This window comes from Strigops habroptila, chromosome 11 (assembly GCF_004027225.2).
Source record: "Strigops habroptila isolate Jane chromosome 11, bStrHab1.2.pri, whole genome shotgun sequence".
NCBI lineage: Eukaryota > Metazoa > Chordata > Aves > Psittaciformes > Psittacidae > Strigops > Strigops habroptila.
The window spans coordinates 33,591,256-33,605,987 of record NC_046360.1 but is presented as its reverse complement, the minus strand read 5'-3'; the positions used below and the strand labels follow the sequence as shown (position 1 = coordinate 33,605,987).

Sequence of the window (14,732 nt, the reverse complement as noted above, 5' to 3'; positions counted from 1 at the left end):
AGGCACGATACAGAGATTTCCCAGGACTGCTGCATTTTAGAGACCAGGAGATGTGGTAACTGTCAGTGTTGTATTCTGCATCCTCACAGAGAGAGGGAGGAAAGGCTGAGGCAGAACTGCAGTGATTGTGTTCTTGTAGCTTGCAGAAGGGTTGGTGTTTGGATTTACAGCCTGAGTATGCACACAGGAGTGTTACTGCCTGCAGCATGTGGCAAACCTTGTTGCTGGAGGTGAAGCTGGAAGGGGTGATGCAGGGGATGGGATTTTGGAAATGCAGCGTGGCTGAACCCATGGAAAACTTGAGCTGGAAGAGGTGGGTCCTCCTCCCTTTCAGGTTTCACTGGGCAAGATTCTGCTTGAATTTGGAATCAAAGTCAAAACTACAGAACCATAGCTTTGGAAAAATAGGCAGGTTTGAGCTTTGAAAGGAGAGTGGACAGGGGGGACTCCACTTTTAGAGGTAGTGTTCTAACAGTAGTAAAGATTTACAACAGTGATCAAATCTGGTAATGCCGCTCCTGCGCCCTGTTAAACTAGACTGGGGGTTTTTTGGTCTGGAAGTGAAAGTAACTTCTCCAAGCTAAAACTTTGAGGTTTGGGTATTCTTAGGACTTCAATAAAGTGCTGTGTAATTGCTGTATTTGCCCAAGTGGAAAATGTAGTAAAACCATTTAATCAAGTCTTCAGCTGTTCCATCCTTCACCCAATCAATCAGCAACTGCATGGTGAAACAAAGTTCATGCACTTGTGCTGGGAACCCAAGGAGAGCTGTGCCTTTCAAATGCCTCCTCACATAGCTGGGGTTTCAAAGCTGAATGTGCAGAAAAGTGAGTTACTTAATGTACAGAGTGGAGCTGGCAAGGAATGGAAAAAAGTAGGTAACCTTGCAGAAAATACTTCAGCAATCCTTCCCTCTGAACCTAAATGAAACAGCGGTTTGGGTATGGGAATGTCCATTTGTTTTGCTTTATTTTGTATTAAAAGGTTCTTTTGTATCTAAGGCAACGTGAGCACAAACCTTGTGGGACACATTTTTAAGGAGAGTGTTTCTGTGTGTAAATTTAATCATCTCATGTTGGGTTTGCTTGACTGTGCATATGTTCTTTGCAGGCACAAATTTGTTATGCCTGCACATATGGTTCATAAAATACTTGGGTTCTGTTAATACATAAGTGTTCATTACTTGAGATTTTGCAGAAAACCCTTAAGTATGTATATTTTACTAGAATCTCTTGTTTTGGTTTAAAACCAGTGTAAACCAGAGCACTCTGAATATTCACTTTGAATTGGTATTAGTTGTATTTATTTTGTTCACACTATCTGTTTAGGAATATTCTTTTTCTTATTACCATCTTGCATAGTACACGGTGAAAGAATTGCCAGTAGTTTAATTTCATTTCAACACTGATAAGTATACAAAACCACATGTGTGTTCGTGACTGATAACACTTGAGTGTTTCTGGAAAACAGTTTGGGAAAATAATGTGTAGAAAATAGTATTTCAGTTGCAGGAAGCGAAGTGTTTGTGGACGAAAGGTAAGTTTTGAGACGCTAACTTAGGTCTCTTATTTTAACTGATTAAAAAGTGATTATTTAATTTAAAATTGATGGGAGCTTTGCTTAAGATAACTGAGTTAGTTATGATACCTTGTACTGCTGTTAAAGCAGTGTACTTTGCTTAAAGCTTGACCTGAGATCCTCCCTGCACCTGAAGATTACTTGTTACGGACAACTAACATCAGCAGTAGGTCCAGCAGGACTCACACCCAGTGTGCAGATTTCTTGGGCAGAACTTTAGCTGTTTGGGCTGGCTCTAAGCAGTTGGTCTGATTGTAACTGAGCTCAGCTTTCTGTCTGCAACCTGCCTGGGTTTGGTAGGGGCTATTTCATGTGCTTCATTCTCCCTCCTCATGCCATGCCTCTGAATCTCAAGCTCTTAAATGTAGTAATTCTGCCGGTTTTGGGGCAGTTTTGTCTGTTTTCTGCACAAACAGCACTACAAGGTATCTTAACTAACAGTTATCCTGTAATTTGCCTATAACAGGGATTTGACAGTCCCAGGTACTGTCAGATCCTGTTAAAATAATAAAAGTAATATATTTCTGTTCTTTTTACCCTTTATGGTTGTGGAGAACATGAATGTCATTTTCTTTATTACATGATCAACAAATACTGCAGTTAAGATACCTCAGAACTGCCTATGACACGGGCTTGTTCTAGTCTTGGTGAAGAGTACAGCAATATATCATCTAAAGTTACCTTTTTAAAACCACTGTAACTAAGTTACATTGGAAAGGAGAAGTGAACTCTGGAGGTCACAATGTTCAGAGGTTTCATATTATGGAGGTGAATGAAGTTGTTCTTTTATGGCATTAGTAGAATTAACGTAACTAGCAGCTCCTATAATAGTATTTGTATGTCGGTACCACAGAAATACTGCATTTATGGAGAAATAAATGGAAACTTTGAGGTCTTGGTTTAAATTTTTAGTTTGACCTTGAAAAACATTCCCAGATGGAGAGAGTTAAACGAGCCCAGCTTTGAAAGAGGAACATATGAATCACGGTTGCTAGGCTCTTCCTTGAGAGGCACAGGCTTTACATTTACAGCGAAGTATTTCAAAAAGTAATCTTTAAACTCGGAGGAACAGTGCATTTGAAATGACACTGGCAAAATACTATAAACTTCATTAGACTTTTAAATAGAGAATTTGCATGTCATTAAATGAAATAGGTATAAAGTATTAGGCGTTAGAATATCAACCGCAAGACTTGGGAACTTTCGTAAGTGGTTGATAGGGGAACAGAAAAATTAGGCATCCATCTCCTACTCTTGGTAAGTACTTCTTATGTAAGTTCTGTTAAACTATTCTCTACCATTTCCATGGTCTCATTTGTCATTCTCACAGCAGTGCCACATAGGTGTTTGCCCTCCTTGAACACACACTGAAATAAGATTTCCCTGAGACCTGCTGTTGCTCTGCTCAACTAAAATGATAGTGAAGCACATTAAACACATGGGATGTGTTCTGCCTGAGGCTGAGGCTCCCGAGTTGGGAAGTGTGGATTCAGGTCTCTTCCAGTTGTCTTAACCGATCTTGGTTGAGTCACGCTCCTTACAGCTTCAGACCCATTGTTAAAACTAATGTTCAGGTGAAGTATTGATATGACTTTTTGTCCACTGGTATCTGTTCTGTGACCCTTATGGGCTGGTCTTGTGTGTTCATGTAGCACTCAGCATCATCAGGTTCCGATGTTATTTGGGCCCTATGGGTTTCTCTAACAAAAGGATTTGATTGTATCTATTTTAAAAAAGTGATCATAGAAAAGCTATAGTTTATTTTACCTCATATGAGAAAGCAAAAGGAATTGCATTTAGGACTCTAACCATTGCTGCTTCATCACTGGTTACGTTTAGATGTTGCTCTATATCAGTATCTATATCAGTATAATAGGAGGGAACTGTGGGGGTAGAAGATCTTTTACATTGATGTGTGTGATCTGGCTGGGAGTCTTGTGTGTGACTTTCTCTGAAATCATAGTTGAGATTTTGGGTGTGCGGCAAATCCTCTTTTTCTGTGTCAAGTGATTTTACTCTTAGAATGGTTCTTTACGAGTTTGTGTATTTCCTAGTGTTTTGGCATTACTTTCTGTCACTTGGAGCTTTGATTTTTAAAACCCCGCAGATGTGCTTCAGAGTATAAAGGACACTTGTGAATCACTCATTTCTTGGGATCCCCAAACTGAAATAGGAAAACATTTTTGTTTACATCAATTTCTGCCAATTTGTTTCACTTGTTGTTTAAAATTGCAGCTCTTTATTGCCAGCAAATATTCAGAGAAGGGTACTTAAAGAGCGAGTGGGTTATCTCAGACTAGTGTCAAGGAGTGCTTTATCTTCCAAGAGACACGGAAGTAGGCAATCCTCTTCACGTGTTAACAGTTCCCCACCGTGCGCTGTACAAGCTGGTGTAAAGTCTGTGAACCCAGTGTTGTCTGAAAGGTACGATTATGGGAATAGGTAATAGGGTGTGGATTTACAGTTTGTTAGACATTATACAGTAGTAGCCTCTCTGTGTGCTATTAACAGTGTAAATAGCAGGCAGCGTGCTGTTATTGTCCCATTCATCATGGCCTATGAGTAGTCAGATGGAAGTATTTGATGGCCATGTGGAAACTGTTTTACACAGGCATACTCAAAAAGCTCCTGCATGAAATATTAGCATTTATCTTTTTTTTTCTTACCTATCTTAATATTTCATCACAGAAAGTAGATATTGAAAAGTAGAAGTTTATTATTCCTATCTGATTTTTTTCCACCAGCGTGTATTTACTAGTTATGCCTAGTATGCATTAAGTTAGGTGTGCCTGAGGTCTTCATACTTCTGTTAATAAATATCATAAATAAATAAGCAAGAGTCGCTACTTAATGAAGTGCAAATCAGAGTTAGTTATTCAATGTAAGCTCAGTTGCAAAAAGGTGCCTGTGACTTAGAGAAGTGTAGCTCTGGTCCGTCACAGCCATGTCAGACGTTCATGGTCATTGTATTTGCATCCAGCTGCAAAATCCAGTTGCAGCTGTTAGTGCAGGAATCATGCTTAATTCTCATGTAGCACTAATGAGGGTTTTGGAAAACCAGGGATAGACCGTATTTATTAAAGAAAAGTAATTAAATTATGATGATGAAGACTCTTACTACAAAGGGAGCCCTTCGATCTGGAGGCTGTTCTGTGGGGATACGTTCTTTTGTCTATGAGGAACAAAGTGTCCGTGGGGCTCTGCGGGGCTTACAGTGTCATTCTGCCAGCGGTTACCTTGCGTTAGGGCACATTCCCTCTTCAAATGCAGCCTGCTCAATTTATGTCGTAATTGGTGTTCCATTAATGAGCGAAACTATGGATGTTGTTAAAAATACACATAGGCAAATTAGTAGCTGTAAAACAAAGCGCTCATATTGGTTCTACCATTGAGGTAAATAAGTTTAACTGAATTTCTAAGTTACTGTTATGATAAATCTATGACCTGAGGGGTTTTTAGAAGAAAATTAAGTGTTCTTATATCAGTTTTAAACCTTTAAATAGTGCTGTAGATCCCTTAGCCATGAGGTTGGCAATAATTAATTTACACTATTTTGTTTGCAGTTTCCTATTTCGTATCTTCTGGTGATTCAATATCATTTTTAGTTCTATTAATGTAATATACCTTTAAGTTGTGTAGTAAATGCTGTATTTAATGCTCCAGTAGTCTCTGAATGCAGTTTGAACTGTTAAACTGTATTCTTAAGAAACTATATTCTTAAAAACAAAATGGTAGAAACTAATTTTATTAGGAAAAGTCTGCAAGTATGTGTGTTATCTCCGAAATCCACACATGCTCTGACATACTGTTATCTCTCTCTCTCTTCCATAGCTGTTACACAGATCTCTGGCAGCAGATGGCTGGACTGTAATGCACTGTTAAACAAATAAAACCATTAGGCATGTAATAGTGCCTGGTAAACGACTGTGTGTTTTAAAATGGTTTAAAAAAAAATTAAATAGAAAATAAAGTTCTTTTTTTTTTTAATTCATTTAGTGAAATTGGAATAAAATCCAAACCCCTTTCAGAATACATAAAACATCCCGTCTGATGTTGTGGTTGTCATTTAAAGTCAGTCTCTTTTTTTATTACATTCTTGCATCTGGTAAAAGATAATCAGTCCTAAATCAGTTTCCTAATGGATGTTTTCTCCAAGTAATCACTCATTTTACATTTATCATTGTAGGAAGATTTTTGCCTTTGTCATTCTCCAGCACAAAATTATCTCTTGCATTATATGCTCTTTTTTTCCTCATTTTCAAATTTGATACAAATGTATTACAATTATGATTCAACACTAGTGTCATGGCTCTGTAATTAAACTGTTTCTCAATAATTGTCAGCAGCTGAGAGATGCCATTTTGTCTTTTTGTTTTTAGATATGCCAATATTTGGTCTTTGCCCGGCTCATGATGATTTCTATTTGGTGATGTGTAACCACTGTAATCAGGTCGTAAAACCACAGGCATTTCAATCACATTATGGTAAGTGCTTAACTATTTTTAATAATTAAGGGTGAGGTTAAATCAGGATTAAGCCTGGCAATTTTTTTATTTTTGATGGTACATAGATCATTACATTCTAAATAATGTCAAAGAACATAACCTGTGTTTAAGCATTTTATATACATTGTAATGCAGTTACGTAAAGATCTTGTTCCTTTGGATTTTTTCAATGCCTTCTTGAGATGCTGCAGCCATACAGTTCACATTTGAAATGACATGTGTATAGTGTGTTTCACAGACAGTTCATGTAGTGTGCTTGTGTCTGTGTGTGTCATTTCTCCTCGTGTGTTCACACAGATGATTTTTACACGGGTTCTGTTACAGTGTGAACTGTGAATATGAGCTAAAAGCTAAACTTACAGATTTTGTTGTAAATCACCCAATGGCCAGTAAGCTTGCTTATTTATTTTCAGAAGTATCAATTTGTATTTGTTTTACTGCTCCGATGGTTTTGTATATAAACTATGCTAGGAAGCTCTTATTGTGTTGGTTGGTGTTAGCCAGTGTTTATAGAGGACTGAGAAAATGTGGAGTGCTGCACAAGTTCAGGCGTGCTTTTACTTCCTACAAACCTCACTGGGGGAGGTTGGCAGTTCTTCTTTTCCACACTTAAGGCTGGAAATTAACCGCAAACAATTTCATGCCAGTGTTTTGATAGGAGGCTTTTGGTATTCAGCCTTTTGTTTCTTGAGAAATTCAGAGCATGTTTTCTGTCCCAGTACTAATAAAATAGATGGACAGAGCATCTTCTGAATTACTCTTTCCTTACTCTGTGTGTGTTTGTACACGTTCCTTTTTTTCTAAGCCTACTGATGGTGTTTAAAAGGGTAGGAGTTGCTGGATACAACTTTTCTTGCATCTTAAATAATCCAGCCCTTTGGCAAGAAAAGATACTTGTGCCTGCTGCTTCCTAGAGACTGCGAAAGGGTCTTCCTGTGCTGTGCAGAGGGTGAACTTCTTATCCTTTCCACCTCTCGCTTGTTTGGGTTTGTGGTGTTATGCCTTATGGGTTATGTTTCTACCCTTGCTGCTGAATTCTGCAGTTGTGTCGCACAGAGTGACTCAGAGAAGAATCTGAATAGGTTTTGTGACGTAATTCTTACTAGTTTGCATGTTATTCTGTGAATGCAATACTAATAAAACTTTTTATAAACCCTATAGTTTTGTGGACGTAGGTCTCCAGAGCTGTAGGGAGCCACAAGAAGAAAAGGCCATCAAATTTTCTTACTCTGGTTGCTCTAAGCCTTTGTATCAGCCAAAAGCAAGTCCACCCCTTGCCAGTGTTGATTCCTCACCTGTCACTGAATATCAGTTTGGGATGTCTAATAAATCCTTCTAAAATACCAAATTAAATTGATTCTGATAGTTAAAAATAAATCTATGGGGGAGGACTGGATGGTACCCAGTTCTGAGTGCTGGCATACTGCATCTTCCATCTTGAGGTCACTGATATGGAACTGGCTTAGGTTGGTGATGGTGGAGAGCTGTGATATCTGCAGACAATTTGGGTTGTCTTTCTGAAATGAGCAGGTGATTGCCAAATACTGCCTGACAAACAGGTATCTGTACTGTAGGAACCAGTATTGTAGTTGTTGGCATGACAGCCTTATGGGCAGATTGAAGAAGCGGTTCAGGAACTGCATAGGTACAGCATTGCTGCTTGACCATGGACGTGAAAACGTGTTGTAATACTGCTTGTGCCAGTGTTAAACTTGTTAGGTGAAGTTAATTCAACCTCTTTTGTAAGCACTACTTGCAATTTAAAAGGGACAGAGTAAAGAAGGAACTACAAAATGAAGGTATGGAAAATACTTTAAAAGAATAAATACTAACTCTTCCCGTCTGGATCACATTGTGGGAGTGTGGCTTCTAACCATGAACCTTTCTCTAAGGTAAACCTTACATCAGTGGCAGGCTCATACTTTGAGAGAAACGTAGAAGCAGGGGATGGAAACGACGAGGTTATTCTTAGTATTTCTTAAGCCCATTCTGAACAATGAAGACGCTCAGCGAGGCCTGTGGCGTGCAGAGGAAACAGGCGGGGTCATTCTGATGAGAAAAACAGGCTTGGGTGGGGTGAACGTCATTAAAGGACCTTAGTTTGCCAAACTAATAGCCTCAGAAAGGTAAGAAGGCTGACTTGGTGATTTTGTATAGTGCTAGCTCTCACTGCTTTTTATCAGCCTTTACGTTCATGAAATTCTTATGCAGTTGTCCCTTGTTTTAGCAAATTGAATGTGAAAGCTGATGGATATGACAGGTGATTGATTACCAGGCAATGGTGTAGGTTTTATTTGTTTTTTAACACAGAAAGAAATGGCAGAAGTCCTCAAAACACACAGTGCTTGTAAATCAGGAAGTATGCTACCATGATAGCAAGAAAGTAAAGCAGTCTTTAGATTGATCACACTTTGCCATGAATTAGTCTTCTATTTTTGGCATTATTACAGGGATTGATAAAGGAGAGATTTTTTTTTCAGAACCTGTTGAAGTACTGCAGTGTGTCAGTGAAGCTGCACCTTCTCGAGATGTTCTTAGGGTCTTTTAAAGTTATTTTTAATTGTTACCAGAGAAATAGTAATCTCTTAATATATTCTGCAACTCCTGTGTGTCGCTTGTACTCAGTGTTCTTTGAAACTTGTCATGTGGGATTTTGTTTTCTGAAGTAGCAGAATGTGCTCTTTTAAAATGTCACTTTTGTCAAAGGAGGGCTAAGCAAACTATTAACTGAACCTAATGAGCTAATTAATTTCTTCCCAAAGCATATTTGTGATAAACTACTTAACTAGGTAGGCTCAAAGTGCACTGCAGGACATATGCTGGGTTTTTTTTCCCCAGACCACAAGTAGTCTCCACATCCACAAGAAATAACTTAAATGTAACATTATTAATCAAAATATTTGACCTTTTTAGTTAAATACTGTATTGATACAAATCACAGATTTTTATATGTAACTGATACTTTAATAGTTCATGGGCTTGACTTGAAGGGATGCCAATAGAAAATGAACTCCTCCTTTTTGAGGCAATCTAAGCTTGCATTCGGAGTATGAATTGTCATTTATTCTATATTGTCGGTATAAATACTAACACTGATTTGCAGCATTTGGTGACGTATTTGGTATGCATAACACCACGTGTAGGTTAGTTTTTAAAAGCAGTCTAATATAATGAGATACCCAAAGTAGTATCGTTGTGTTTTTTCTAGCTTGAGTACAGGGACTGACTCTTGGTACCCACAGACGGTTCTACCCTCTCGGCCTAAGGCAGCAGCGATGCTGGGGACCTGGTGGGGCAGGAGCCAAAGAGGAATTGTTTCAAGACAAATCCTCTGTTCTGTCACATCTCAGCTGCTTCATTTGTGGGGCTGGAAAAGTGATTTACGTCCTTCATTGCTAGGATTCTTGATGCTGCTTTTGGAATGGTTACGCTTACGTGGTACCAGCATCTTCCTTGGATGGCTCTAGATCAATTCAAAGGTGAAAAAGATGATGAAAATGTATAGTGTTCAGGCATTCAGTCTCATGGATGAAACACCTGAGATCAGTTGTCGTGATGATCTGTTCTAAGAAAACAGTATTTTTCTCCAGCTGGTGTATTTCTCTACACTCTGGGTGATCATGTGCTAGCATCTCCAACTTCCATGCCACAGAGGCCTTCCCTCTGCATGCAAATTGGGTGTATTTCTAAAGTCCCTGCACAGTTTCCTCTCAATATAGAAATTCTTACAATCTAAATAACTTAGCTGTCTGTCAAATTGCTAACTGCCACATTGCTCAAGGCAGTGGGATGTACCTGTGTTCCTTTTATTTCCTTTCTCTCTCTCCTTCCCATGAAAACACGCTAGAGACAGTTCTCGTGCCATACCAGAAGGTTGCTCTTTGAGGAATCCATCATGACGGTTGCTTCAGGTGGTTCGTGGAACCCCTGAAGTGACATGGTTTTCAGCCTGTGTGACCTTTCGTTGGTATTTTGGCAGTTCCAAGGGTTTATCACATCTCCTGTGGTTTCCAGCCTCCTGTCTGAGGAGAGCTGGGCTCTCTGCAGTGTCTGGGCTGCTTTGTAGCTCGGAGAGAGGAGATAGCTCAGCAGTGTGGAAAGTAGCATCAGCGTAGAGATGTGGGGTTGCTTCCTTCTAATTTATCCTAGGTTTTTTCCCCCAGAGTTCCCTGTTTCCTCTGTGCATTGGTTTCTGTAAATACAAAGTGGGGTTAAACTCTCAACAGTGATACTGAAGGCTACCTGTAAAACTTAAACTGAGAGTACCTGTGAGTCATGTAGTGATTGTGAAAGCCATTAATACAGTATGTGTTGGAAAGAGATGATGATAGTGTGTTGGGCTGCTGAGTCATTAAAAAGCTATGTCTGGTGTTTTAATTTCCATAGGTTTGGCATGCAGTGGCAAAGGTGAGCAACTACTGTGAGCTTTGCTTGCTGCTGCTCTGTGAGCTGGTGGAGAGTTGCTCAAGTGTTTCAGTTTCTGAGCAGTGCACCTTTAAACCTCAAGCATAGGCTTCAGAAACAGGATAATAATTCAGATTAGGCCACCTTTTGTGATTTCTAGGAGGCTGGGGTATTGGAATAGAGAAGGTCATCACACGACATTATATTCAGTCTGGTGAGACTCAAAGGGCAAATCCTTGTGGTAGAGGCAGAGATTTTCACTTGTGAAACTTACTTGGGTCCATCCTGCAAGTCAGTGTAAGGTCTCTCGTAATCTCCTTCATCTAATTGTATAACTGTGCTCCTTCCTCCCCCAGCCAGTTCTCACACCCACCTTTAGTTAGCAGGTTTACTGCTTTGGCTAGTCATAAGGGGGTTTTATTTTGGTGTTAAGTGCTTGGGTTTGGAAGAGAACATGTGATATTTGTTGTGTTTTTAATTGGGATAAATGATCTGTTAACTATCCCTGCCAATATGCTGTTGTGTTTTCGACATGTTATATCATGTGTTATTTAAGTATTACAGTCCCTGCAGCGTTACATATTTGGGTTCTTCTGACATACTGTGAGTTGAATATAAATTTCTCCTACCCTCTTTCTGTTACCTCAAATTTGGCAGCAGCCAATGGTTCTGCAAAACCTGACGTCAGTATTTCATAGTTTAAAGTTTTATTTGTCTCAGTTGTGCAGATGTTGCTTGTTCAGAATCAAATGGGAGAGAGTGTTTAACATGGATTGCAGGTCAAAGATAAAGTGTCTGTACAAGGCAGCATTTGAAGCAGATAAGTAAAGAATGTACTGAATCTTGTTCCAAAGCCACTGGACCTGAGGATGGGGGTTTCTCGTTTGGGGTAGGGATTGTGTGGTTTATGGTTTTAGTTGTTGGGGTTGTTTTCCCCTCGTGGGAGGTCGCCCGAGCTCATCCACATTTGGGAGGGATAAACCCTCATTATAGCCTGCATACTTTTGGCAGCAAGCAGTTTGTTTCAGTAATTAAGCATCCACTGTTTGCTAATGTCTTTTCAAAGCAGGGTGGAAACATTTTATACAAATCATAAGAATTTTCTTGGGTATCAGTGATGTTCTGTAGTAGTCTAATAACCAAAAGGAAACTTTCATATTACGTGGTGTGCCACAGATGTGCTGGAGTAATCTGCCAAGCATATTGCCAAACATGTGCAGGTGGCATTTGGTGTATTATGGCTCGAGTTAATGTATATGATTTAACAAATTACCACTGGCAGCTTCAGCAACTTCTGTTTAAATACCCAGTCCTCTCTCAGTAGTTTGCACAGTCCAGATTCCAACAGTTGGATCTTAGTCTCCGGGTCCAGCAACAACTAGTTTAATTTCTTGGCAGAGTTACATGAAATGCTGTGCTTTTGCAAGACTCATTTTGGCATATTCCCAGAGGGGAATGGGCTCAGAGGTCAGCACAGGATTCATTTCAGAAACAACAAAAAACCCTGTTTCAGCTGATTATTTAGTTATTTTTAAGTGATGAAGCACTAAATAAGAAAGTATTACCACCTGGAAATAAAATGTGTGTGTATATAATATATATACACACATGCATATATATATTTTATATATATATATATTTCAGGCTTTGAAATGTGTACCCCAAAGCCATTAGCTGAATGCTAAGTGTGCCATGCAGATTTTAAGGAGTGCTGAAGTCAGGCACTGCAGTTAACTGTAACGTCACAACCAGTTCATATGCAGAAGGTTATTTTTGTAAGTGTAATGGCTGTGGTCCTTGTTTTATTACACGAAAGCATAGGGAGGCTGTTTGAGAAGATGATGGTATTTTTCTAGTATAACTTCCTCCTTTTTTGTGGGTACGTGGATTTGTCAAGCTCTGGTTGAAGACATAAAGCAGTTTTAAGTATTGCCTAACAAAATGGTGATGGTCAGCTTTGGATTTAAAAAGGAAATTGATTGCTCAGTTTATCACTTACGCTTATCTTGTAACTCATGTTATTCTACCTACAGCACTGTGTGCACTAAAATGCTACAAACTTAGAGTGCTTTGGTGTGCTTTTTCCTTCCCTTTGGTTAGTTTGAATTGAATTTCATGCTGTTCTGCCATAGATGCAGAAATCCTTGTGGTTTATTACTGAGAATATGAATTCTGTTCTTACTCAAATGTTAAAGTATTTAAAACAAGTCTAATGTACCAGGTTTCCATGAAAACCCTGCTCCTTTATAGTGATCTCCTTGCTAGGTACTTAGAGACTGGGACTGACTGCTCCCTTTTCAAGGTAAACATTGACAGGGGAAGAACAAGTGGAAAGAAAGAAAAACAAAGATATTTATCTTTGTGGGAAAAGAGGAAGCGGTGCCGCGTTCACTGTCGCTTACCGAAATAGCTGTTCAGCAAGAGGGAGAAAGTGAGTGTTGATCAATAGAAATGGAGTAAGATCTGAAAAGAACAAATTGTTCTCATAAAAAGTATCTGTCGAGTGTATTTGGCTACAGCTTCCCTTTGGAAGAAGCCAGCTGGGATAGTTGCACCAGGTCTGCAATTAAAAGTGATTGACAGCAAGAGAGTTAACCAATCTAAAAGTCAATGTGAAGTTTCATCATTCAGAACTCGTTTTGAGTGATGAAACGGCACGTGGAGCAGAACACAGCTCTCATAACCGTCATTTCACATTTTCTGGAGGTTCAGGGAAGGCCGTTCCACATCAGCTTACGTGCTTCTCATCCTTGGAAGGTTTCCTTCACGGCTAAAAGGGCTCTTTCTAATGCCTAAGCCACTCCTTCGAGCTGGAGCCCTGCCAGAGGAGGTGGCACACAGTGTGAGGGCAGGCCATGGGCATGCAGGGTTTGGCATGCAGCCCAAAGCTCAGTGCAGAAGAATGAAGCTGCAACCTGTTTAGGAGCTGGGGAGGTGGAAGAAGCCTGAATTGGAGTAGAAAAGGGCAGGATTTCTGCTCTTGTGGAGGAGGGTTGGGAATGTGTCAGAACTTGGTGTTGCAGAGTGGGGTTAGAAGTAATTTAATTTCAAAAGCCAACCACATGCAGATCAATTATAAGCACTTGCTAATTTATTTTTTGGGGGAGAATTATGAGTTCTCAGGAACTGTGTAGATTATTCCAAGAACTGTAAGCCTCGGATGAACACCAGCGCTTTGCGATTCCAGGAGGAAGTATTCTGGGAAGCTTATAAAACCGTGTTGAGTATTGAACTGTCATGAAGAAAATAGTTTGGGTTGCTTTTTGCCTGTTTTGTTTTCCTTTTTTTTAACTTGATGGGAGGACATAGTTTCACATTGCACAGGCCGTAACGTCTCATCTCACCACCCGACTCTCCAACAACCACTGCATTTGGAAGAGAGAGGATTTGCACGTGGTCTCTTTTTCTCTGCAAGCACAGCTATACGAAGGTCAGATAGGAAATCTCATCAGTGACCATGACTTCCATGGCTTTTTTTGCCAGGATACCACTGCTCCCAGCACAGAGCTGGGCAGCAGCACAGCAGCTTTGGCAGGGCTGGCTCAACACAGCTAGAATTAAGTGGTTTGCAGTCTGGGTGGGTGTGTGTCCAAGGAGGGGAAAGAGAGGACACGGGGGAATAGCTAAAAAGGGAAATGTAAAACAAAGAACTCAAGTAAAAGACATATAAAAAGAAAGAGATGAAGACAATAAGGGGGAAACTAAATAAGGAAGGTAGGAGAAAATGACCTTGCAGAATGAAGTAGGTACGGTGCTGATTTTATTACTCTGTATTGCAGGGGGGGAAAGTGAAAGAAAGGAGCGGGTAAACAGGGCAAAACAAACACAAGTTTTTTCACTAGTTTTTCCTCTCTGTGTTTGGCAGCAATGCTGTTAATGTGGTTTGTGTAACATCCTGGCATTCTTGGATTATGCACATTTTGGTGGGGGGAACAACAGTGTGTCCTAATTGAGACACCTCTCCTGGCTTTACCAGGCACTCGCCATCAAGAAAAGAGATGGTTATATGCATGCGTGTGCATTTATAAATAGGTCATCTTAGGTTTGTTTTACTTATATACATCCCTTTTACTGGCTCTTGCTTAAGTTTATTTTTAAGTTTTTATTTTCTGTGCTCTAAATATTATCTTTTTTAGCGAGTAGGATGTATGTGTAGCTTTCAGCAGCGTTTGCGGTAAGAGGAGTGCCCACCAGTTCCCTACAGGTAGAGAGAAAAGGAGGTACTGTACTAGATGCAGGAAAGTT

The 14,732-nt window shown here is 39.7% G+C and overlaps 1 protein-coding gene across 4 annotated transcripts in view; it reads left to right on the top strand.

The window, feature by feature from the left end:
* ATXN7 (ataxin 7) overlaps nt 1-14,732 on the top strand; it is a 60,972-nt gene that overhangs the window by 16,400 nt on the left and 29,840 nt on the right. For 2 of the 4 annotated variants that reach the window (XM_030502099.1, XM_030502098.1), the window contains exon 4: nt 5,958-6,062. The exons of 1 other annotated variant lie outside the window; for it this stretch is intronic. In XM_030502099.1, the coding sequence (XP_030357959.1) occupies nt 5,958-6,062 (105 nt within the window). Of the gene's footprint in view, nt 1-5,387; nt 5,650-5,957; nt 6,063-14,732 lie in introns of those variants that run through there. One more of the 4 variants, XM_030502102.1, reaches the window with a different exon arrangement.